This window comes from Glycine soja, chromosome 13 (genome assembly GCF_004193775.1).
Source record: "Glycine soja cultivar W05 chromosome 13, ASM419377v2, whole genome shotgun sequence".
Classification (NCBI taxonomy): domain Eukaryota; kingdom Viridiplantae; phylum Streptophyta; class Magnoliopsida; order Fabales; family Fabaceae; genus Glycine; species Glycine soja.
The window spans coordinates 22,607,130-22,631,857 of NC_041014.1; the positions used below are offsets into that span (position 1 = coordinate 22,607,130).

General features: G+C 29.6%; 3 protein-coding genes across 3 annotated transcripts; 1 reads left to right on the plus strand and 2 right to left on the minus strand.

Moving 5' to 3' along the window:
- Window positions 1–1,868: 1,868 nt before the first annotated feature.
- On the minus strand, window positions 1,869–2,641 carry LOC114381792. Its single transcript, XM_028341011.1, has one exon. It carries the CDS (start codon window positions 2,565–2,567, stop codon window positions 2,025–2,027), a length of 543 nt encoding a protein of 180 aa, XP_028196812.1. The 5' UTR covers window positions 2,568–2,641; the 3' UTR covers window positions 1,869–2,024.
- A 14,705-nt stretch (window positions 2,642–17,346) lies between these two features.
- Window positions 17,347–22,489, plus strand: LOC114382356 (probable flavin-containing monooxygenase 1). Its single transcript, XM_028341716.1, has 5 exons — window positions 17,347–17,865; window positions 18,697–18,937; window positions 20,936–21,114; window positions 21,248–21,597; window positions 21,839–22,489. Exons 1-5 carry the CDS (start codon window positions 17,425–17,427, stop codon window positions 22,179–22,181), a joined length of 1,554 nt encoding a protein of 517 aa, XP_028197517.1. The 5' UTR covers window positions 17,347–17,424; the 3' UTR covers window positions 22,182–22,489.
- LOC114382357 (peroxiredoxin Q, chloroplastic-like) lies at window positions 22,454–24,674 on the minus strand. Its single transcript, XM_028341718.1, has 4 exons — window positions 24,333–24,674; window positions 24,094–24,231; window positions 23,068–23,157; window positions 22,454–22,972 (listed from the first exon to the last, which is right to left on the minus strand). The coding sequence occupies exons 1-4, from the start codon at window positions 24,528–24,530 to the stop codon at window positions 22,754–22,756; spliced, it is 645 nt and encodes a 214-aa protein (XP_028197519.1). The 5' UTR covers window positions 24,531–24,674; the 3' UTR covers window positions 22,454–22,753.
- Between the last annotated feature and the right edge of the window lie 54 nt (window positions 24,675–24,728).

The window sequence follows — 24,728 nt, forward strand, 5'->3', positions numbered from 1 at the left end:
TGATATCGTAACCAAGTCTTATGAGATGTAGATAAGATAAGTCTTTTAACAAATGAAAGTTAACGATAAAACAAATTTATTATACTCTTAAAAATCCAAAAATAAAATTTACTTTTTTATCTTTGAAGAATCTTAATGCGTCTTACAAATTCAAAAATCAAATTTGATATTTATATGGGAAAAAAAAAACAATATGCGAATAGTTTCGAACAGGCCACACGCCCACGATCACCGATCACATGACAGCTACAAATGTCAAGTGTGAAAGAAGGTTTGTGATTTTGTTACTTGTTAATGTTCTTTTGTCTGAATTAATAACTGAGATAAAAAAAAATGTGAAACAGTTTAGTGTAATCATTGTATATATTGGAATATTCTCAAATAATAGAGAATAATACCCAATCTGTCCTTGTTTCGTTTAATTTCTGAATGATAAAAAAAAAACTCAAATTGTTATCCTTTGCCACAAATCCACAATCAGATGTTGTGGGAATCCCATTACCAGTAACAAACTTCTGCTAGCACTTTTTATTTGTGATGTATTTGGCAGCATGGACAGAAATTAATCAATCTGATTAATTGTCTGTACATGAGAATTTACTCTGGTTGGATGCAACGACATTAAATATAAAAAAATATGATACAAATCCAACAATTTGTATAATAACTTATATAGCATCATATTTTATATTTTATATGTATCTCTCTTTAATCTTATCATTTACTATAATTTAAATTCAATTTTTTTTATCCTCCTCTCTTTCTCTTAATTGTACATTTTGTTGTACAAATGTACAAGTATCATTTCTAAAAAAAAAAAAAGACAAAACTCCGATTATTTCTTAGAAGAGAAGTATTAAAAAAGAATCATGACAGAAAATAGTTTTTATATTATTTGGAACATTTAATTTTCAATTTAAATAATAAGTATTTAATATTAAATAATTTAACTATAATAAAATTATGAATTTCATAAATTCATACAATTTATCAGTAAGTATATATTTTAGTAAATTTATAATTTACTATCAACATAAAGTGTTAATAATATTAATAATAATTTTAAACTTTAAAAATTATAATACTATGATTATTTTATATAAGGGTAAAAAAATTATATGAACGTATTATTTTTCTTTATTTTGATTTTTATAAATAAAAAATAATATTAGAAGATTTTTTATTAAAGATGATTATTCATATTTATTTTACTGAAATTAATCATTTGACAAAATCATTGATACATGTACCTATTACATGATAAAATAAAATAAAATAAAATCCCTTTTATTATATTAATCCAAATAACTTAAGAATTATTTATTTTTTAATTTTAATTTACCCTTATATATGAAATTAAATTATGTTGGGAGAAAGAACATGTATTTTGCATGTACTTAGAATCTTCAATGAATATTAATCATTATTTCGACAAAAATTATTTTGTATCAACCGCAAGCTCATGATAAAAAAGAAAAAAATTCTTTGGACATCGAAGCAGTGTAGGACAGTAGCATCGTTCAGTTGACAGTGCAATTTTTGAAACCTGTGGCTACCAAACATGACATTGATTGATAACTAAAAGAGCCTTTCCCAGCTAATATACATCAACAATATGAACAAATTACAAACGACGTTCTTAATTAATTTCCTCTTCCCTTTAACACGTCAACATTAATTAGCCATTTGCGATCATCACCAGATTTAATTAAACCTTAATTATGGCACAAGCATCTCACTCTTCCATTTACTTTTCCGCACCTTTAAAACTTTAGTTATTATTTTGTAATGTTGGAATTAATTAAAAAATCTAGGGTAAACCATCAACAAATTAAATCGAATGTAGACATAGGATCCATGAAGGAGATAAAAAAAAAAAAAGTACGCAAATTAAGATTGCTTTGATCATTTGCGTTTCAAATTATCATACACGATGATCATTAATTATCATCATCCAAACAAGTACTACTAGCAAATTACCATATACACATATTCTGAATAATATATAATCTAACAGTCTTAAGCTAATAAATATTGGTAGATATGCTATTATATAATTTACCATACAAGAACACATCTTGTAGTGTCCCTGGGTTCTGTGGTGAGGTACCAAAGCCGAAGCCACCATCCCATAACCTAACAACGCTGCCGTTAAGCACCGTTAAATCCTGGCACGTGTACCATCCGTTCTGGTCTTCTCCTCGTCTTATTTTCAACAACTCTTCCCAACTCTCCCACCACTTCAGGCCTCTTCCGTCTCTCTCCGTTAGCGCCGTCGTCTCCTGGTGGCTCTCGCATTCCCTCTCAGACTCATCCTCGTAATACAAGGTAAATTTCCCCTTCCTCGCACCGTCAACGTCAACCACAGTTGGACTTGGCCCGGTCACGGCAACAGGATCCGACTCGTCGCGAACCGGGTCATCGGGTGGTGGCAGCAACTCGGAGGTGGGGGCTCGGGTCCTCCAGAAAGTGAAGGCGAGCCATGTCCAGAAATTGTTGAGGAGGGTGAGGAAACCGAAGCTCAGGTAGTTGAAGGCTTGGGCCTCTAGAGGAGAAACACCGTTCATGACGTGTATGTTGAATTAATTGAATGCGAGAGAGAAATGTGGTGAAGGTTATTATATGGTTGGAGAATATGGGATCTCACATAAGATGCTCCGAATCGACAACCTAAGATGCCTCCTCAATTCAATTATTCTTCTCCACATCCCCAGAAATATCATTTTAATAATAAAATAATCACATCATGTACCACTTCGATCGTGACGTCTTATGGTTAGACAACAAACAAACACTACTCTCTTCGTCCGATTAATTTATCTTCTTTAAAAAATGGTTAATTTAATTTATTATATTAAATATTATAATTATTTATGTTATCATTTTAATTTTTTTCATCTCTCTATTTGTTTAATTATTTTTTATTAATATTTAAAGAGAGAATAATTAATTAAGAATACGTAAGAAAAAAATTAATACATTCAAAAACTAAAAAAAATTAACAAATTTATATAGGATCCTATAATTGTTGCTATATATGAAATAATATATACCTTTTTTTTAGAGAAATATAATATATACCTTAGGCACTGCAATTGTACAATTGTAGTATTTGAGAGGTCTAATTAATGTAATTCGATCATGAGAGATTAAAATTATATGATTTTAAAAGTAAGGGAAAAATTAATTTTCTTATTACTTTAATTGTCCATGTTAATGTCACTGCCACCTGGATATCAAAGTGTCATGTTAATCTCACTTTGACTTGACATATCACATCTTAGATTTTGATGATTACAAAAGTATAAATTATTGATGGATTAATGAGTTATTATTAAGTTAATAAAACCTATTACGAAAATAAGGCCACTTATTATTATATCACCTTCTATAGCTCTAATAAGTAATAAATATGCATCCATTCATAAGAAGAACACAGTTTTGCTAAGATATATTAAGCGTTCAACACGTTAAATTAACCATACTCACTTATTGTGAAGATCAGTGTTTATACACTGAGTTGTTTCTATACACGCCCGTTGGACTTAAATCACTTATCTTTATAAGTGATGTCTAACAAAGTACAAAAGGACTATGTTAGATACAAAGGAAAGTAGACAATCTCACTTTTCGAATTTTGTTTTTGTTTTTCTTTATTTGAAATTACTAACATTTGAATTTAAGAAAAGAACAAAAAAGAAGGGAATGAAAGAAATTTGCAGACTATTTCTCAAGGGTTACTTTCATCACGAAAGAGGAGCATATGCGATTGTCTGTATTATTGTTTATGTCCTTTCCATTTAGAACACGCCATGTGGTTTCACCCAGTGAGATGACGATCATAACAAGGCTCAACATTGATATGATAATAGATAATTTACTAAAGTCTATAAAAAGACATATTTTGCTCAAGAAATCAACAGCGAATACACATTAAGTGAAAAATGAGCACAAATTCTTTGAAACGAAACTCTACTAAATTAGTGGACAACACGCTTATCACTTAAACTTTTCATCCTATGCTAAGTAAAGTTTATTTATATATTCACTCTTTGAGTGCTATTGAATCATTCTATTCATTCAAACTTTTATTTGTGAAATTTAATAGTAACTTAGAGTTAAACAATACTTAAGTGTTATTAGATTCAAAGGAAGTCTAAAGGTGTGATAGAAGTGACATAGAGAAGAATGCTTTTATAGTGAGGAGTGACAAAATAAAATACTTGCTTGTAATGAAAGTTCTAATCAGTGAAATCCTTTATAATTGTATAAAGAAAAATTCTGATTGAGTGAACCCATATAAATCAAGTGGATATACTTTTATCTTAAGTTGTTTGTTTAAGTATTATTTTAAACTCATCTTAACACTTGCTTTAAAAACTTTTTGTAAAATTCTGTTCACTTATTATTAGATGACAACACTTTATTTTCATTAAAACTTATTTCAACTCACTGGACAACAATATTTGTATTTGTCTTTCTTAACTTTGTGATGAAAAACTCTTATTTGTAAAAATTTATTATCTTTTATTAATATGTTATTCAACATCTTTTTAGTGTGATGGTTGATATTTTACATGATTCTCATGAATCGACTTTCATAAAAATGTTTGGGGGTTTGAAAAAACTTTTCTCGCCTTCCTTAAGTTTTCCAATTTATAATTTTTGAAAAACCAAAAATTTATCCCCTACCAAATGTCCCTTTAATGTCTATAAACACAATTGTACAGTAAGTGATACGATTAATATTATTCTCACAAAAGTTTCTTCATATAATTTTTATTAACTAATTAATTCCTGTTTTTATTTTTTATTTCTTAACGTGGCCAGTAAATCAGCGACCATAAACATTCAGCAAAAAAAAAATAACCAGCGACCTTTTATTATGTGAGTAATGCAAGTCTCACCTGTGCAAGACTATCATTTTCCTACTCATTATTGTATGCAATATCAATGATTGATTTAATGAGGTTAGGTAGAGACGTGGTTGGTTGGTGAAACTTGATGGATTTGCTGAATGTAAAACTTGATGTATAATTGACGGCAAATTCTATTCTCGGGTATCAACAATATACTATATTCAACGGAACCCGCATCATGCCCAACGGGTTCACAATACATAGCAATCATCATATAAATGGCATTTAAAATTGTGAAAATTTTAATAGAATATAAAAAATTACATGGGAACATAACTTATTTCGCCTATAATTAATATTATGGTTAAATAATCTATTTTAAATATAGAAATATTTGTTTGTAATTCTTAAATAAAACTATCTTTTTTTAATATCTCGGTTTTAGAAATATATCAAGTATGGTCTTAATTTTTCATAGAAAGTTGTCTTTCTTTTTTTGGTAAATAGTGTATCCATAGAAGGTACACAAATTTTTTATATTATTATCTAATTGCAAATTTACATGAAAATAGTTGATTTTCATAATAATTATAAAAAAATTATATTAATAATAATTTATAATTGATTGATAATATAAAAAAATCTATATTTACAATGAATTTTTTTATACTACACATGCATGACACACTTATATAAATAAATAATTTTTTTAAAAAATTATGAACTAGGGGTTCCTTCTACATTAGGTTTTTTTTTGGTACATTTTTATTATTTTGTTATATAGTTTTTTTCTTACTGCCATAGCTTTGTTTTTATTATTTATAAGGATCAATTTATTCCTTGTGCGTTAGTTTTTTTTAACAAAACATAGCATATTGCATCTTATGATAAAATCTAATTATAATATCACTATTATTTTTATTTTTAAACAAAAAAAACTTAAATATATTTTCATACATATAATATATACTTTCTTTAGTTTGTTACCCATTTTTAATTTATTTTACTACATAATATTTTCAAACATTTACATTTAATATCTATTATTAATTTAAATTTGTTAAGTGATGATGCGACATTAAATTAGCTTGTTGCATGTTACATAACAAATTAAAACTAACAATGGGTATCTGAAGTAAAAAAAATGATAATGTTAAGAAATAAAATAAAAAATAAAATTTAAGTAGTAAATTAAAAAAATTAATATATTACACATATAAAAAAACATATTTAAGAAAAATAAAAAGAATAAAACAACAAAAAAAATATATCTTTTGGATTTAGCCGAGCATTTATGTCTTAGCCAAACCCACACTCATGAATCAATTAAGCCCATCAAGGGCAAACCCTTAGCTAGCCCAAAACACAGGGCCCTCTTAATACCATGCACTCTTATTTCACCACAGTTACCCAACAGTCCAATTGCAGCACAAAACACATATCACCCCAACATGGGTTTTTGATCACCACTGGCTCGTTTCGTTGCTTTGTTTGCAAAATTTAATTCCACACAACATCAATTAATTTCACACACAAATCGTCACTCAACCAAATGAGATTTTAGTTACCATTGCAATTTGCAAACAACTAGAAAGAGGAACACATGGAATAAACGATTCCAAACAAGTTAAGCCATTAAAGATAAAAAGGTTACCAATGATTATGAAATTCTCAAACCAACACATGAAATTATGTCCTCTTTTGAGTTCATTTTTTCTGCTCCCTCGAACCAGTGCTGGTTTGTTTCCCCTCTGGACGTAGCGCACAGCGGAGTAGAAAGGGTGGTGGGACGACTAAATTAGGAAACGTGGGAAGAAAATTTGCAAGATTATAAGGACCCAATACTCTGATTATGCCATCTTCTTTTATTTCTAGAAATACGAAAATGAGAATAAATATTTTCATGTGTATTAAAAGGAAATAATCTTGTATTAGTTGATTATTAGTGCTCAGCGGTTATAAAGATATAAAAAAATTCTAGTTTTAATTGAAAAATAATATCATAAGTATTTAAAATACCGTACCTATTTTTTTTAACATTAAGCAGGGACTTTATCATCGACATTGAATATATAGATATAGAAGTCAATCAGTGAAGTGGAATTGCAGCCAACATTAGAATGGACCAGAATTGCATTGTACTTTTTACTTGTTAGTTTATGACTAGATATTTCCGTGTTCAAACTTTGTGAAGCATTGACAATGACGAACACATTTATTTGCCTTCCATGGCAAGAATGTCAGACCAATCAATTAGCTAGAGTACCGCAAGAGATATTTTTTCTCTCACTCCTTAAGTCGATCTCTCGTAAAAGTTGATATTCTCTTCAACTTATGCATTTTTTTTTTCAAAAAATTGAGTTACTTATTTTAAACTTTAACATTTAAATGATATAATATTTATTTTATTTTCTGAAGTTTATTTATGCTTTTATTTTTAGAGATGAGAATGAGTCTTTCATTCAAGGTTTTGTTTGCGAAGCTAGGTACGTGTTCCATTCTTGGTGTTAAGCTGTGGAAAATTTATCACGGTCTCCACTTGGTCTGGGGAATTGGGTTTTCACAATAGTATACTTTGACTCCAATTTTACCATTAATTTCTTGATAAAAATGTTGTTTTCTACTACATTTTTGTTATAATTTGGTCAAGGTTATCCACAACATTCACAAATTTGAATGAAATGTGTAGTTGGGTTCATGTGTTGTGGGAATATCCCAACCAGGTTACTGATCTTATATATATGGCTAAGCATGCTAGGACCTTGGATTCTTGTATGCATGTTTATGATTTTTCTCCAGACTTTACATGTATAAGAAAGCTAATTAGAATACAGGCCCCCTTCAAAGCATGCATAAACTTCTCTCTTCTTTTTTTTTTGTTTTTTTTTTTTGTTTTTTTTCTTCTTATGTCTAACCAAACTCTTCTTTGTTGAGGTTAGGTGAATTTCCACATAACCTATAAATATCTAATTTGGGATTTTTAATAAAAGATTTTTCCTCTCTCTTTGTGTTTGAGTACTTCAGACTTAATATTTTTTTCCTGTAAATAAGAATTTAGATTTTTAGTAAAAGAAGATTTTAGATTTATCTGAGAATTTATCTTATACTGAGACACAAACATAATAATCTTTTAGGTTATGAATAGTCATTTGATCTTCGCTACCATTAAGAATCTCTAAACTTAATACTTATTCTTTCTTAATTTCGTCTAAGGAATTAGTGTTGTTAACTGGGAAAAAATTTAATTTCTTAAGTCATTAAAATTTAAATAAATTAAAAAAATAGAAGACTAAGTAAGATTTCAAATTAATTAAATTAAAACCTGTTAAAAAAATTAGGTGAATTAGAATGAAATCTAATCTCAACACCTTCTCATTTGATTCTTCCTAATCTTAATGCGTTCTTGCAACCTTGATTGCTAAAAATAGAAAATTTCCACATATTTTTTTTGTTGCTTTCTTTTTATTTTAATTCTTCTTCTCTCCAAACCAATCAATTTAAAAATTGTCTCCTGAGAATGATATATCCGATTCTTATTGTTTTAAATTTCTTTCATTACTTGTAACGATCAGTTGATACACTTTTTAACATCCCATTAAAACCGAGATTAAACATTTTGCTCTAGAAATTAAAATAAAAAGTTGGATGTATCTCCAGTTCAACTATATCCAGTTTTTTTTTCATTAATTAACTTGTATGATTGTATCAATTTATCTTTCTTTATATATATATATATATATATATATATATATATATATATATATATATATATATATATATTTCTATTTTGACATATGCTAACTTTTTCTATCAATCAAAAACTAATTGTATAAAAAAATGAAAGCGACAAGGGAAAGTAGGTATACACTGTACTAATTAAGACTCATACCAATGCTGTCAAGATGGTTTAATTTCCTTCCGACTTCCTTAGTCTCCACACCAGAACATTCAAAATCCATGCTATAGTGGGAACTCAACCATTTGATCCTACTCTAGCTGAACGTTTCTTTCGAAGACAGGAACAGTGCGAGGCTTCTATTGTTCCATGGATAAAAGAGATCACTTTTTTTTGCCAATTTAGTTAATCTTTATATATTAATATTAGTTGTGTTGTGCTCACAGGAAAGATATTACGAATCTAGAAGTAATAAAATTTTTATTAGGGGAAGGACAAGATTTGTTATATTTTTATATTTTAAATTTAACAATAAAATATTTCTGGATACAAATTTACTACTTTTAAATGCTTAAAATTAAACTTAACAATTAATACTAACATTTTCTTAGTTTTATAATTAATATTACTACGCAGTCAAAAAAATAATAATAATGTTACTACACTTTTAAGTTATAAGAATAAGCTATATATGGAGTAAAAACTGTCAATTAAATAAATCAGTTATTGAGTGTGTATTTTTTTTCCCGTTTTTTTGAAGATTGTTTTTTCGTGTTGGTGGACTAATAAAAACAGATGTTCAACTATTACTTTCCACTTATGCTTTGCTTGGATTAAAAGAATAAAAAAGAAAAAGAAAATACAAAACAAATGTTGTTGGAATGAATAAAAATTAAAAAGAAAGAAGTATTGGAGAAATTTCCCTCCTTATTTAGATGAGTGAAAGAGAGTGTGAAAATAAATTATAAGAAAATAATTTTATTATTTTTTTAAAATTATATTTTTTACTTCATTAAATTTTTTAATTCATATAAAATTATTTATAATATTTTATCATAAAAACTTATTTAATTTTAAGAAACTTAAAAAATGAAAAAAAGTTTTCATTTCTATTTCATTTCAGTTCAACTTGGGGAAGGGTGAAGATTTTTTTTTCATTGGAGGAAGAAAAAAAAGGAAAAAAATATAATAATAATTTGATTCTTCGTTGTCATATCAAATAATAGAGAAAATAAAAATTATTTATGTCTTTACAAAAAAAAGAGTAATTAACTTTGCCATGTTGATGAAAAAAATCCTTTTATAGTGAATCATTATTAAGAAAAAGTTAATTAATATTTCCATTTCACGTCTCTTTTTTCCATTTCTTTCTTTTCATTTTTAGTTTTATATTAAGAATATCTTAATCGATAAGATTAGAGACTAATTCTTCTACATGTAAAGATTATTGAAATGGATAATATCTTTTTGTCAATAAAATTTTCTTTATATACATGATTAAAAAATCAATTCTAAACTCAACTATATATCAATTATGTTTGATTTTCTTAACTATTTCTTTCTTTTCTATTTCTGCTAAATCAAACACAAGATAAATGTGACTTTAATTTGGAGTAACATGTGATATCATATATATATATATATATATATATATATATATATTACATATTCTAATTAAAATTTTAACAACTTTATAATTAATCTTATACGCATACTAGTACTGTATTATAATAATCGATTTTTTCATCAATATATTTTAATTAATTTTTAAAATGTATCATGTACGTTGAAAGAAGGGAGTTATATAAGGTGGTCCAATAGTTGGAGAGAGGAATATAAGGGTTGAAGTGATAAGGAGGTTTAAGGTTTTAATTCTTCTAATGACATAACATATTAATCACTAGTATTTATAGATAAAAAAAATTACACTTTAAAAGGAATTAAATCCCAGAACAGATAATCACCTGTGTATTTATAGCTGTACGTAAACAAATAAATTAGAAATTTCACCCGTGTAATTACTTCGAGACTGAAACAAATGATGATCCAATTACATATATAGTTGCAATTAACGGTGGAGAATAATCTAAAAATGGTGGGTATAGCAAAAGCAATAGGTTTCTGAATGAACCAGTGCTGGGTAGGTGTTAGTTATTGTAGAGTCCAATTTGTCTGTATGTGAATATAATTCATCTGGACTCATGTCATGTGGAATCAAGCGAGTAGTATTTAATTAGAAAGTTATAAATATCGATATATTATAGATGGCGTTTGATTAGAAAGTTTGAAAGGAGTGGACGTGGACGACGTAGTTTTTGTGACTGTCCTTCTTTTGTCCATCTAATAAATGTGTTTGTCTCATCACATCTCAAATTCACTTGTTTTCCATAATTTTTTTATTTATATGTCTATGTTCTGTATAGGATCAATAATTATTTCATCTGAATAAATATATTTAGTTTATTCATCCACCAATCTAAATTGTCGGCAAATAAAACATGATCTATAATTTTTTTTTAAAATAACTATTATAAGAGTGAGCTTATTTATTATACAAATTACTTATGATTAAATGTTAATATATAAATCTTTAATTTACATTCTTAGTGTTTTTTAATAAAATTCTAAAGATCTTTTTGACATTATTTTTTAATATTATCGCATTATTTATTGTGGTATTATGAAATTTAAGTTGCAGAATTGTTCCACAAAAACAAAACTTGATACGCCAAATAAGATTAGTTGGTGAATTATTGATATTGAACCATGTTGATTCGAAATTATTAAATTTGGTAACTATTGAAAATTTATTGTGGGTTTTTTTTATGGTGCTTGTGGGGGGTAAGTTGTTTATATTTGAATTTTGTTGGGAATTTCTTGTTCCTAAGTTGTTAGTAATTTATAAGCACGTACTGTATAAGTTATAGTCAATATTCGGCTTCAAAAAACAAAAGTTATAGTCAATATTTGTTACATGTGTGCGACACCAGAATGATTCAACTTTCAATTTTTTATAAACTTTTAATTCAATCATAAAATAAATAAATTTCTAACAATTATTGTGATAAGCAAAAGAATATTGTATACAATTAAATGAGCATAAATTCCAATATAAATAATTATTTTTGCATTTAAAACTGTGTCTCTTTCGTATTATTTCTAAAAATTATGCTTTGAGTTTTTAAAACTTAAATCAAATTAATTAATGAAGGAACCCATAAATAAGATATATATAAGTTAGTCGTCGTAAAGTAAACCGTGATGTATATATAAAAACAGGATTAAAATTTAAAAGACATAGTTCTACAATACAGCGACCATTTCATAAATGCTTAAAATATTTCTTCAAAGTGTCGTATCGATATACTTGTGTGCAAAGTATTTTTCTTTTTCTTTTTCTTTTTAAGAGGTGTGCAAAGTAACTAATAGTTAGGAAGATATTCTTTTTATGGGATTAACCCTTACTTGTATAATGTTAGTCATTTTAATTCATGCAGTGAGAATCTCCTGTTCTATTATAATTAATTTCCTGTTTTTTTTTTTTTTTTTTTTTTTTTTTTTTTTTTTTTTACAAAAATAGCTCATGTAGATGCTGCCAAGTCATATGTAATTTTTTATTTATTTATATATAGGACAACAATTGAATTAGAACTTAAAATTTCATTTAAATTACCTAAATCTCACTATCTCCCGTCCGATTCTAGTGAGTTAGAGATATGTAATGTTTTTATTTATTTATTTATTTTAATTTCACTGCATATTTATTCTTTAATGAAACGAGATATACATGGCCAGTTAAAGTTTAACAACCACACACACACATTGTGTAATCTTAATATCTCTCTCATTAGTTAATCACATCACTTTGGAAAATGGAGTATGATAAAATATAATGTAATTTTTAGACAATTTTATTTTTGGTTTTTATCGTTAACTAATTTTTCTTACCTGTAAATATATACGCGTAGCAAAGTTTATATTTTCTCTACTCATAATTCAAAAGCACTTTAGCAGATTAAAACTCATCTCTCTAGCTCATTTTACTTCTTAGTTGTCTGATATAACTCGAACGTAGAAGCCGGAAAGGCAAGTTGCAGAAAATTACATGTAAATAATTACTATTACAGAAATGTGGAAATTTTTTTTTTTAATCCGCCAAAGAAGAAATATGGAAAAGTTACATCGAGAACTTATTTACAAATTCAATTTGTAACTTTTATGTGTACAACCCCGGTTTATAACTTTTCTAAATATGAGTTTGCAGCTTTTCAATGAATTTTATAACTTTTACACACAATTCTGCAATTTTTAGAATAAAATACATTGCATTATATTGTACTTCCTTTTTATAGAGTAAAAAAACGGAATTAAACCCTATAATAAATAATCTCATTGAAATTGACTTGAGATTCGGATGGAAAAGCATGCACAAAAGCACAGAAAGAAACATCCAAAGACTGAACAATATTCTATCTATATCTACAATATTACCGCATTATAATATTATAAACTGCTAATACAAGCTACCAGTAACGCGGTGCATTTATGGATACTTTCGTGTTAATTGATCTCTAATCAGAAAACCATAAAATATGTTAGTCCTACTATGTTTCTTTGTACAAAAAAAAAAGTCGTACCATATATATTTCTTGCTTGCCTCTATATTGTTAGCCATAGTTTTGAGTATTGTCGTGTTTTGAAACTGATATTAGACTTTTACACTGTCGTTGAATAAAAAGATTGTCAACAAAAAATAATATAGTCCAATTGCTAATAAATTAGTCAATTTGTAGTCCAGAACTTGTTTATTCTTCAAAAATTGTCAATTAGCCGTGACATATCATTATCGTCATAATGGAATAAGTTAAGCAAACATTATTGTAGGATATTGAAGGGAAAAAACTTATATTAATTAACGTTCACATTTAAAAAAAAAATATGATCCATAAATTAATTATAAAAGATATATGGGCAAGAAATATTAATTGGTGGGATGCAGAAATTAGAATCATATGGATTATATATACTATCAATTATTAAGAGTCGTTTCCAATTTTTCATGCATGATGCAAAAAGTGAATAATTATCAATTAAATTTCCAAGTGTCTGGTTCCTCCCGAACTTCCTTCTTAGGTTCCTAGTTATTTCCCACCCAGCTTCCATGAGTTTTCCAAAAATAATGCCAAATCCCAAGCCACCTCTGAGCAATGCTTGAATGTGAGAGATGCATGCATATTATATAGCTCCCTTTCGCCTCTCTAGATATATCTCTGTTGAGATAGATTCCAGATGTGACAGGAAACATCATCATCATCATATTTATCAACTCTACTGCATTTTTTATTTAGAAATTGGACACTTTATTCTTAAAAGTCCATTGTCCGAATACACTGATTAAAAAAAATTAAACTAAAGATTTTTTTTTTATTAAAATTTACATCGAGAATACATTATAAATCATGGTAGAATGTAGATGTACGTTAATAAAAATTTTAATATATTTTTTTAATTTTTTAAAGATATTGTTTAGTATTTATTTATAATTTTTTTAAAAGATTTGTGCAAGAAACAGAAAAAAAGAGTTAATTTTACTGTTTTTTAGACCATTTTTTTAAAAAACAAGAAACAATTTGAGAACACGATATTAATTTTGTAAATTAAAAGTTAAATACAAAATTAAAATATTATAGCAAACAAACCCTTATTTTTCTTCTGATTTTAATTATGTTGTTTACTAAGATAAAAGTAGGAAATTAATTTCATGCAGAATTGTGGGTATGCACAGGTTCTAAAAAAATATTATTATTGTTTAGTGCCAGTACGCACGCGACGCAAGCACTGCTTTGGGTTGACTTCATCGCTATAAATGAACTGTTTGATAGCTAAAAGTCCCTAAACTTGAACTCGAGATGAATGTTTTGCATGGTCAACAGAAAAGAAAACTACTTCCCTTCATACCCATTGTTTTTATTAAATTATTATTTATAGTATGTACGTTTTTTTTTTTTATTATCAGCAAACATAGATATTTATTTATGAAGGTAATAAACAATGTTACCAAGATGTTGCACCCTACACTGTCACAAATGAGCATGTCCCTTCTCGTTACTCCTGTTAATTCCCGCAGTTTATTAGCTGGCCAGCTAAGGTAAATAGCCATCACAATTCACAAACACTTTAAGCATATCAACTTGTTAGAATACCATTTGAAGAAAGAGAAGTGAAACTTTTTCACAAAAGATTCCAACCAAAGCCAAGATTTGAATTTAATTAATTCAAAATAGTCAAGATCCAAATGTTGTTTGCGAAAAATAATATTATTTCTATGACACCATATAACCCACACCGCTGCTTCCCATACCAATTTCCAGATCTTATTCTTACGAGTCCCTAACCTGCTGCACTCATGGGTCAGGAAGTGCCGGATAGCAGAACAAATGCCCAACCATCTATAGCATGCATTCCACACATCTATGACAAATTTACATGTAAACAAGGAATGTTCCAACGTCTTATTTTCTATTTTACAAAATGAACACAAAGCTGCTTCCCCTTGAATTGTTATACCTTGCTTGTTTAAATTATCCACTGTCGGAAGTCTATCCAACCACATTCTCCATATGAAAAGCAAGACATTTTTTTGGAATAAAGAGCTTCCAAAGATGTTTATAGAAAAACTTTTCAACAGAATTTGGATCATAAGCGACAATATATATTATAAGTCGAATTGATCTAGAAAAATTCTGTTGAAGTTTGCATAATCAATTAGTTTTTTCGTCTATTTCAATATGGCATATTATCATTTTCTTAAATGAATTTGCCAAATTGGAAATTAGCGAGAGGAGACTGTATAATCAAGATTCCGTAGCACTTGGCAAAAAAAGAATTACAAGATTTGCAAGAAATATATATTTTAATTCCCAAAGAGCTAAAAAAGTTACAATGAAGTTGATTAATAGTTGAAGTGTACAAAATGTAAAACACCCGAGGTGTTCTCTATGTGGCCGTGTTGGTTGGTTCTAGCAATTTTATTCGTGTTTGGACTTTTTTTTTAATATATGTAGTCATTAATGCAAGGGAGTCATAGTCTTATTGTTCACATTCTGATTCTGATATCCACGTATGATCTATGTTCCTCATATAATTAATGCTTTAACTTTTGAAATCAATAACTTCCTTCAAGTTAAAATTTCTGAATCAGTAGGTCTAAATGTAATATATATAGTTGAAGAATGGTTTCAATTACATAGATCCCTTTTAGGGTTGAGACACTAACATGAGTTTCAATACACCACTTAAAAAATCTGCACTTCACGGCATTTTTTTTAAGCAACAGAAATTCTTTCCATTGATATAATTAATATATTTTTTAACCCTATGGTTTATAAAGAAAAAGAAACTGACTTATTCTGAATTCAACTAAAAAATGATAAAAAATTATTTCTATCAATAAAAAATTACGTCAAAAGGGAATTACATCAAAAGTATACTCAACATAGAACTTCTAGCCAAGGAATGACACTACTAAATTAACTTATTTTCTACAATTGAATACAGAAAGAAGGAAATTAAATGATCTCAGGATCTCTCTATTTGGTTAAGAATCCTTCCACACTAAAAAAATATCTTCCTTGTTATCATGAATTTGATTCACTATCATCTTGGAATCTGATTCAATTATCACGTTATGATAATTTGCACCTCACGGTACTTTATGTTCAAGAATATTTAACTTAGAGGGGTATGCGTTTCACTTTCTATTAGAATTACCTCATAATTATGCTCAAATATTAATAACATAATCGTGACTTACTCGTATACCAGTGTTATAAATAGTGTTTCCATATTAGCAAATAGACTTTATATCCTGGATATGGTAGATATACACTGATTCAGATATATTTTTGTAAGTTTTCACGATCACCTCCTTATTCGCGCGTCTTCATAATAACCCTTATAAGCTGAATTCAGTTTGAGAAGTATCATTACGTCACCTCAGATTTCTCTTAATCTTCCAAACATTTTCCATGGCACATAGGCTCCATTGCTTACTTGTTACTAGTTACTTGTTCAACAAAGTGAATTTTATTCAGAAAGACCTATTAAAATAGTAAATAGCTAGCCAATATAGAAATAGCAAGGCATTTAATTAAAAATGGATAAAATTGTTCCAGACTCCAGAGTACCGATTTTTCATGCTATATTTACACCCTTTATTATAAAAAAGGCGAGTTTAGGAATAAAATTGTTTTCTTGTAATGATCTAATTTTTCAAATGAAATAGAAAGAGAAAAGAGATTAAAGAAGATGATTGATATAATATAGAAAGAAACAGAGAAAAAAATAATATTACTTAATTTTATTATACGAACACGTAATCTCTGTTCACACTCTATTTTGCACATTCATCTGGCATTACTTTCCTCCTTTTTTTTTTATCATATTTATCATCTTGTCTTTCTCTTAACCGCAATTTCTCTCGTTTTACATCTCTTTTAGCATACACTTTCAAGAATGAAAAAAAAAGTTTTTTTGTATGAATAATGATCTATTACAAATATTCTACGGATAAAAAAGCCCACCAATTTGAGTATAAACTTTTTTGAAATATTCAAATATTTACAACATACCCCTTATTATATTTACATTTTTTTAATGTGTCAACCATGCATGCATTTTTCTTCATTTTGTTTTTCGTCATTATTTACTGTAAAAGTCTACCTCTTATGATGTCACAATTGACGACTGCTGCAGCTCGAGGCATCTATATATACCGGTCTAACCCTCTCATTTTGATTGCACACACTCATCAATCATCATACACACACACACACACTCGTTGCATAATCAAAGACCTTCAACTTGCTCTCACTTTCTCAACACCAAAAAATGGCAAACCGTGCCGAAAACCATCCCATATTGGTTTCAAAAATCGGCATCCTAGGAGCTGGAGTAAGCGGCATAGCAGCTGCAAAACAGCTATCACACCACAACCCTATTGTTTTTGAGGCCTCAGATTCCATTGGTGGAGTTTGGAGTCATTGCTCCTATAACTCCACTAAGCTTCAGTCTCATCGTCGTGATTATGAATTCACTGATTTTCCTTGGCCTCAAAGAGACAATCCTGATTTTCCTACCCATTTGGAGATACTCAATTATTTGCACTCTTATGCTAAGCACTTTGATGTGCTCAAGAACATAAGGTTCAACTCCAAGGTGGTGGAAATCCGCTACACAGGCAACCGGGAAGTTACCTGCTCTGGAAGCCTACTTCCCGGTTTGCCTGTGTGGGAAGTTGCTGTGCAGACCAATCACTCAGACACCATTCAGGTCTTCATAACTCAACTAACTACCTTCAAACTCTTTGGTGCCTATATATACCTAGGGTTTCAGAAATTTTTAAAAACATATTCCCACAAACAATTCTAATTAAGTTACTCTTCAAAAGTAAAGCGATTAATTGTTTTTAATTAAAAATGAGAAATTGTTCTCACCTGTTTTGGGCCCTTTCTTTATTGAAAAATTAGTTTCATAATATTGTTTTGAAATAATTTTTTATATAGTATTAATTATTTAATAAAAAAAGATTTGTAATGTTTTTTTTATTGATTGTATGAAGCTGCTGAGCTATCAATGACTTTTTGTTTATCCCCTTATATGACTGATAAGCTGACATGAATATAATTTGAGAAATTACTACCTTACCTCCATCATACCAAATATTTATTTATTACAAATTTCCCTATTATATATACTTAAATTAATCAACATGCATAAAAATATATCTTTATAAATAACTGTATTTTAAACATAATTCGATCACTAAACTTTTATATATCACAACTGTTAGTCTTAACATTTTTTATAATTAATAGAAGTATCTAATTGTTTGTATATGAATAATAGATAATTATTGATTACAGATATATTAGTATTATATACTTGTAGAGCAGAAATTTTTACTCAAAAAAAGAATTTTTTTTTGATCAACTGTTCAAAAGGGAAATAATAAGTAAATATTTTTATAACCTATCATAATTAATAAAGGTTAATTCCAAATAACGTATATGAACTTACTACGTACGTACGTTCAATTTGAGTGCATGAGTAGTGGTGCACCAGCTGATGATTATTTCCGTAATCCAATATTAATTATTTCAGTGGTATGGCTTCGAGTTGGTTGTGGTTTGCGTTGGAAAATATGGGGACATAGCGAGGATTCCAACGTTTCCACAGAAGAAAGGGGCAGAGGTATTCAAGGGAAAGGTGATGCATACGCTAGATTACTGTAAACTTGACCAGGAAGCTGCTACTCAACTTCTCAAAGGGAAAAAGGTTGTGGTCGTAGGTTTCAAAAAGTCAGGTCTTGATTTAGCCATGGAATGTGCCCAGGCAAACCAAGGTAATAATAATAATCCACTCTCACGTACGTAATTCGTTTACTAATTTATAATTTATATATTGCTTTTAATCATACAGCTAGAGTAACTCAGAATAAAATTAATTCAAATAGTTGCTGTTTTAATTTTGAAAACAAAAAATGCTGTTTGTGAAAAACATTCTGTAAAAGTTGCAGAAACTAATGATTGGTTGAATGTATCTGAAATAGTACTATGAATCTTTTTGCGAAACAAGATGTGAAGTGTAAAATGAAAAATTATTATCTTTTATGAATTACTTATTTATTGTTTAAATTTTTGTTCCCCCTCAAATTATGATCGGTTAAGAAATATTTATAATAGAAATTTCCAAGCAAAATAATATTATTATTTGAAAATTAATTTTTCTTTGACCACCTAGCTACTGTTATTTTATTTTATATTGTGGTTCTTTTTTAAAAGATTTTTTTATGAACTACTTATTTATAATTGTTTAAATTTTTGTTCCCCTCAAATTATGATTGGTTAAGAAATAATTGTAATAAAGATGTACAAGCCAAATAATATTATTATATGAAAATTACTTTTTGCTTGATCACGTAATGGTATTTTATTATATGTTATGGTTCTTTTTTAAAAGAATAAATATATGTAAAAACACATTGCTGATGAATCAATGTGAAAGCAATTATTTTAGAGCTGTATTATTCATATAACAACCCATATAGTAACATTTTGTACAATAATATTTTTTTTATGTTTATTTATTTCCATCGCATCATTTATGTTATCTCATGTTTCTCTCACTTAATTGTATAATTACTGTACAAGTAACACCTCTCGTTATTTTTGTGCATGTGTATAACTCGATTTTCTTGTGCACATCTTCTAACTTATTTCCTGTTTTGGCTTGTCATAAAGGTTGCGTTCAATGGCCCCAATTGAACATGTTGCCTTTATTTGTCATCTGTCACTCATGTGCTGTGGAAAATACACAATTTTTTTTCTCTCTCTAGAAGCTCATTTTCATATTCGGACTATTGCTTGTTGTTTTCCGTTCTCTCTCTTTTATTTTTTCTATCAAAATGTCATTTTCAGTTCTTGTAGTGCTTATATAGCCATATAGGCACGTACCAACGGTGACGACATTAATTTTCAATAGATTTTTTGGTTGGTGTCTAATTAATTGTTATTGGTTTTTATTGAATGTTAATACTAAGTTGGCGCTTTATTTTCCAAGTCTACTTGCATGGTTTGAGTGCACACTACTGTTCTTTTTATTTTATGTATCAAGGTGTTTTGACTTGCGTACTGTTCTTTTCATTTTATTTAATATTTAATATAATAATAATAATTGACGTGAAGCTGATATGGGACGAATTTATAGGTCACAGAAGTCATATAAAATAGAATTCCACACATCAGTTTTGACTTTCATAGTTTCATAAATGTTTGGAATGCCTTTCAACGACGGATTCCAACCTTCATCTTCACCTACAGACATGAAAGCGAGCCACGTGTGACAGTTTTATACCATCATATGAAAAGTCCACTGAAATTTCAACACCTCATGCCATCGACCAATCACTAGAATAAGTAATTAAAAATTGTAGATTCTCTTTTATTTTTCCTTATAAGTAACAAGAAACTTCTTTTTCCCTTTTATTTTTATTTGGATTTGGTTGTCTCATCGTTTTTCATCCTGTTACAAAAAAGACATAAACATAATTATAATATCACTTACTATTATTTTGTGTGGTATTTAATAATTTTAATATTATATATTTATTTCTTATAATAACATTCAATTAAGAGAATCTTCCAAAAAAAAATATTAATTAAGAGTTATGGGTAACCTGTAGGGCCTAAGTTCTAAATGCAAATTAAAAGGCAAGGATTATATAAGTAATTACATCATTTTTACTATGCGTATATTGCAGTGTTGTACAATCACATCTCTTCTTTTACTGTTTCTTAAATTTCAACATGCATAAGAAAGTTGTTGGTGTCTTGTTCTGAAGGACCTGAAGGACAACCTTGCACCATGGTTGTAAGGACTTTGCATTGGACAGTTCCCCATTACTGGATTTGGGGATTGCCTTTTTTCTTGTTCTTCTCAACAAGATCTTCCCAGTTTATCCACGAAAGACCAAACCAGGGCTTACTCAGAACCCTTCTATGCCTCATGTGTTCCCCACTGGTACATTACCTTAAACGTTTTTCACTTCCTGAATCACATAATACATATAGGGTCCTAAATAAATGTTATGGTTGTTACAAGGATTGCTAAATTCTAAAGCTTTGTTGTTATGTTATGCAATGAGCTATTACAGAGGCGTGGAATTTCAAAGTTTATTGAGTCCTACCTTCTATGGAAACTTCCATTGGAGAAGTATGGGTTAAAACCAGAACACCCCTTTGTGGAAGATTATGCATCTTGTCAAATGGCCATCATGCCAGAAAATTTCTTCTCCGAGGCTGAAAAGGGCCAAATTGTCTTTAAGAAGGCATCAAAGTGGTGGTTCTGGAATGGAGGGATTGAATTTGAAGACAACACTAAGCTGAATGCTGATGTAGTTGTTCTCGCAACTGGTTTTGATGGAAAGAAAAAGCTCAAAACCATTTTACCTGAGCCTTTTAGTAGCCTGTTGGAGTACCCTTCTGGTATTATGCCTTTATACAGGTGAGAAGGACTCTTCAATTCATTATGCTTGCTTCCATAAAAAAATATGTGAAGAGAAATAATACAAAAGTTTGTGGGTTTTACTTCTTATTTAATGAACTTCAATACAGTTACACTCAATTTTGTAGTTTCTAATAAACTTTAACTAATAATAGAGTGTGTTAAAAAAATTGTTAGAGAATGTACTGCTATCACTTGTCATATGTGAGAACTAACAGCTGATTCATGCTAATCATGACAGGGGAACTATCCATCCATTGATTCCAAACATGGCCTTTGTGGGTTTTGTTGAGAGTGTCTCAAATCTTCACTCGTCAGAGCTACGCTCCATGTGGCTTTCTGGACTGGTAGATGACAAATTCAAGCTCCCAAGTGTTGAGAGCATGCTTTCACAAACACATAAGGAGATAGAAGTGATGAAAAGGTCAACTAGGTTCTATAAGAGGCACTGCATTTCAACTTATAGCATCAACCATAGTGATGAAATTTGTAAAGATTTGGGGTGGAGTTCCTGGAGGAAGAAGAACTGGATATCCGAGGTATTTGGACCCTATAGTATTGAAGAATATGCCAAGGAAGATTGAATATGCTTACAACCATTCTCTTAGTGACTACATAAATAGTAGTAGAATAATAAGAAAAAATAACTGTTTGTTCTCTAAGAAAGAATTGTCTAAGTAGTTAAAAATGCGGGATGAAAAATTTAAGGATAAGTTTCATATGAGAATGGTGGGCTAAAGTTTAGATGCTCAAGAGTCACGTTCCATACATGTAGTTAACTCCTTCAAGGTTACAGCAATGTTGTTCAAATAAATCATATGTTTTGCTGAACCTTGTTTCAAATAGCAAATTCAAATGATATAGAAATTATAATGGATGGTCACTTTGTCAATTGAAGCTAAACTTACAATGTGCAAAAGATACAGATATAATCTGATTGTATTTGTGGCAAATGAAGGCATTATTCCATCCGGAGAGGTTATAAATGTTTGCTCTCTATAGGAGAATACATATCATCACCCCCATGTGAATGTGATCAAAGGCTCCAAAATCAGCTGCATAATTACAGTGGTTACAAACTTACAATTCATAGTTACATACTTGTCTGACTCCGAATCAGGCCAGCTAAGATAGCAAACAAAAGAATCAGAATGCCTCAAAGACTCTGAAGTATTTTCAGGGTCTCACCAATATGCTTTTCTGGTTGGAACTGATTGTTGTAGACGAGCTGAACCACCCCATTTTTGTCAAGAACATAAGTCTCTCTTCCAGGCAATGATCCAAAGAAATCACCTGGCACTCCCCATTCTTTCCTCACCTTGTTACCCTCATCACTCAACAAAGTAAATGGAAGTTTGTACTTGCTGGCAAATGCCTACATTCCATGAAATGCATTCAGCATAAGAATAGTATGGTTAGTTTAAAAAAAAAAAAAAAGAAGAAAGAAACAGTGAAACCATTGAATTTTACCTTGTGAGAGGCAGCATCATCACCACTTATCCCAACAACCACCGCTCCTGCTTTCTTGAACTTCTCATATGAATCCCTGAAAGCGCAAGCCTGCAATAAAATAGTAAAATAGCCACCATGACTGTATCAATGGTACAATAGCAATGATTTATTGTGTTCTTGCATATATTCTACCACCACCAGCACAGTATAATCAAATTGTAGGCCTTTACCCTGTTGGAATTTACACCATTCATGTTTCGTAAACAACTCCATAGAGGTTTTGAGCCTAATCTGACTAATTAAGCTAATACGCTGTGACTAAAACCCAATAACTAAGCCTCAAAAGGCATATATCAAGAACCTTCTAGCAGTAGATGAACCTCGATAGGGATACAAAGTACAAAATCATGGCCAGAAATCCATTAGAGGTAGTGATTTTGGTAGGTTTTGTCCAAGGGGGGCATTTACCAAATCAAGAATAGTATAAATAAACCTAATAAGGTTGAGGTACTCTAACTTTTACCCTCCATTTGTGTCATGTTGGAGTTCTTGCAAGTACAACACCAAAGTTCAACTTGTGAGCGAGAATCCGTGGAGATTCTGCTAGAATATTTCACTTCCGAAGACTGGTGGTCAACAAAACCAAAACCCTTCTCTCCCCTTCCTTTTCAAAAGAACAAGAATTCCTTCCTATATCATATAAAGGTTCAATTACTCATGTAAAGGTTCAATTACAAAAAGTTTCCTTTTTAGTTTCTATATACTTAAAAGCATCTCCTCATAGGGACTAAAAGGAGATGTTTTTAAGTATTGGAAATAAAAGACAGTTTCTGTAACTACAGGGACCAAATGATAAATAAACCTCGAATAAATCTTAGCATATGAAGTCTGAAACATGTAATTAAACAGATCTATTGCCTTTTGTTAATATGCTCCATAAATAGTCCACTATACACTGTTGAATTATAAATTTGGAAAATGTTTGGAGCTACAAAACTTGAAAATTTGGCATCTCCACTCTGAAAGACATTGTGGTGTATTTACCTGTTTGGTACAGCCAGGGGTCTCATCAGCAGGGTAGAAATACACAACTACTGGTTTTCCTTTGAAGTTGGAGAGGCTAACATTCTTCCCGTTCTGATCTTTTAGCGTAAAATTCGGTGGCTTTGAACCTTTAGTCACCTGTCAAGGAATATATAAAAGGAAAAAAGAGAAAGCTGGTGGGTTGTAAGAACTAGGAAGCTAAAAGAGACACAGAAAGTTGATGATAAGCAGGAATGTACCTTGGCGAAAATGGAGCCTTTGAGTGAAGAAGAAGAAGAGGGAATTGTGGAAAAGGAAGAATGAGATAGCTTGAGGCCAAAAAATTGAGAATTTGATGGCGCGGAAGGAAGTGGGAGGTTTTGGGAAGATGGGTAGTTGAGAGAGTGAGTGCGAAGCAAAGTGGGAACACAATGGTTTGGGACAGTGAGGGAAGCCATTGGTCAGAAACGAAATGGGAAGATGATTCTTGTGCTTGGAGTTAAGATGGAGAGAGATAAGGGAAATCGCTAATGGCTGCTGAACCAAAGATACAGAGAGGATTGCCTTTCGTGGACAAATTCTGACCCCATCCACTCTCTCTTTTTAACTCTAACGGTTTAACCTTCCATTTTTCACTCTTGGATCTCATGTTATTA

Excerpts from the sequence above, each read along its gene's own strand:
- LOC114382357 (XM_028341718.1), bottom strand. The coding sequence starts at position 24,530 with ATGGCTTCCCTCACTGTCCCAAACCATTGTGTTCCCACTTTGCTTCGC. Across the intron at positions 23,158-24,093 it reads CCCCTGGCTGTACCAAACAG|GCTTGCGCTTTCAGGGATTC; the intron begins GTAAATACACCA and ends ATTTTATTGCAG. Across the intron at positions 22,973-23,067 it reads ATGATGCTGCCTCTCACAAG|GCATTTGCCAGCAAGTACAA; the intron begins GTAAAATTCAAT and ends CATGGAATGTAG.
- LOC114381792 (XM_028341011.1), bottom strand. The coding sequence starts at position 2,567 with ATGAACGGTGTTTCTCCTCTAGAGGCCCAAGCCTTCAACTACCTGAGC.
- LOC114382356 (XM_028341716.1), top strand. The coding sequence starts at position 17,425 with ATGGCAAACCGTGCCGAAAACCATCCCATATTGGTTTCAAAAATCGGC. Across the intron at positions 18,938-20,935 it reads ATGTGCCCAGGCAAACCAAG|GACCTGAAGGACAACCTTGC; the intron begins GTAATAATAATA and ends CTTGTTCTGAAG. Across the intron at positions 21,598-21,838 it reads GGTATTATGCCTTTATACAG|GGGAACTATCCATCCATTGA; the intron begins GTGAGAAGGACT and ends TAATCATGACAG.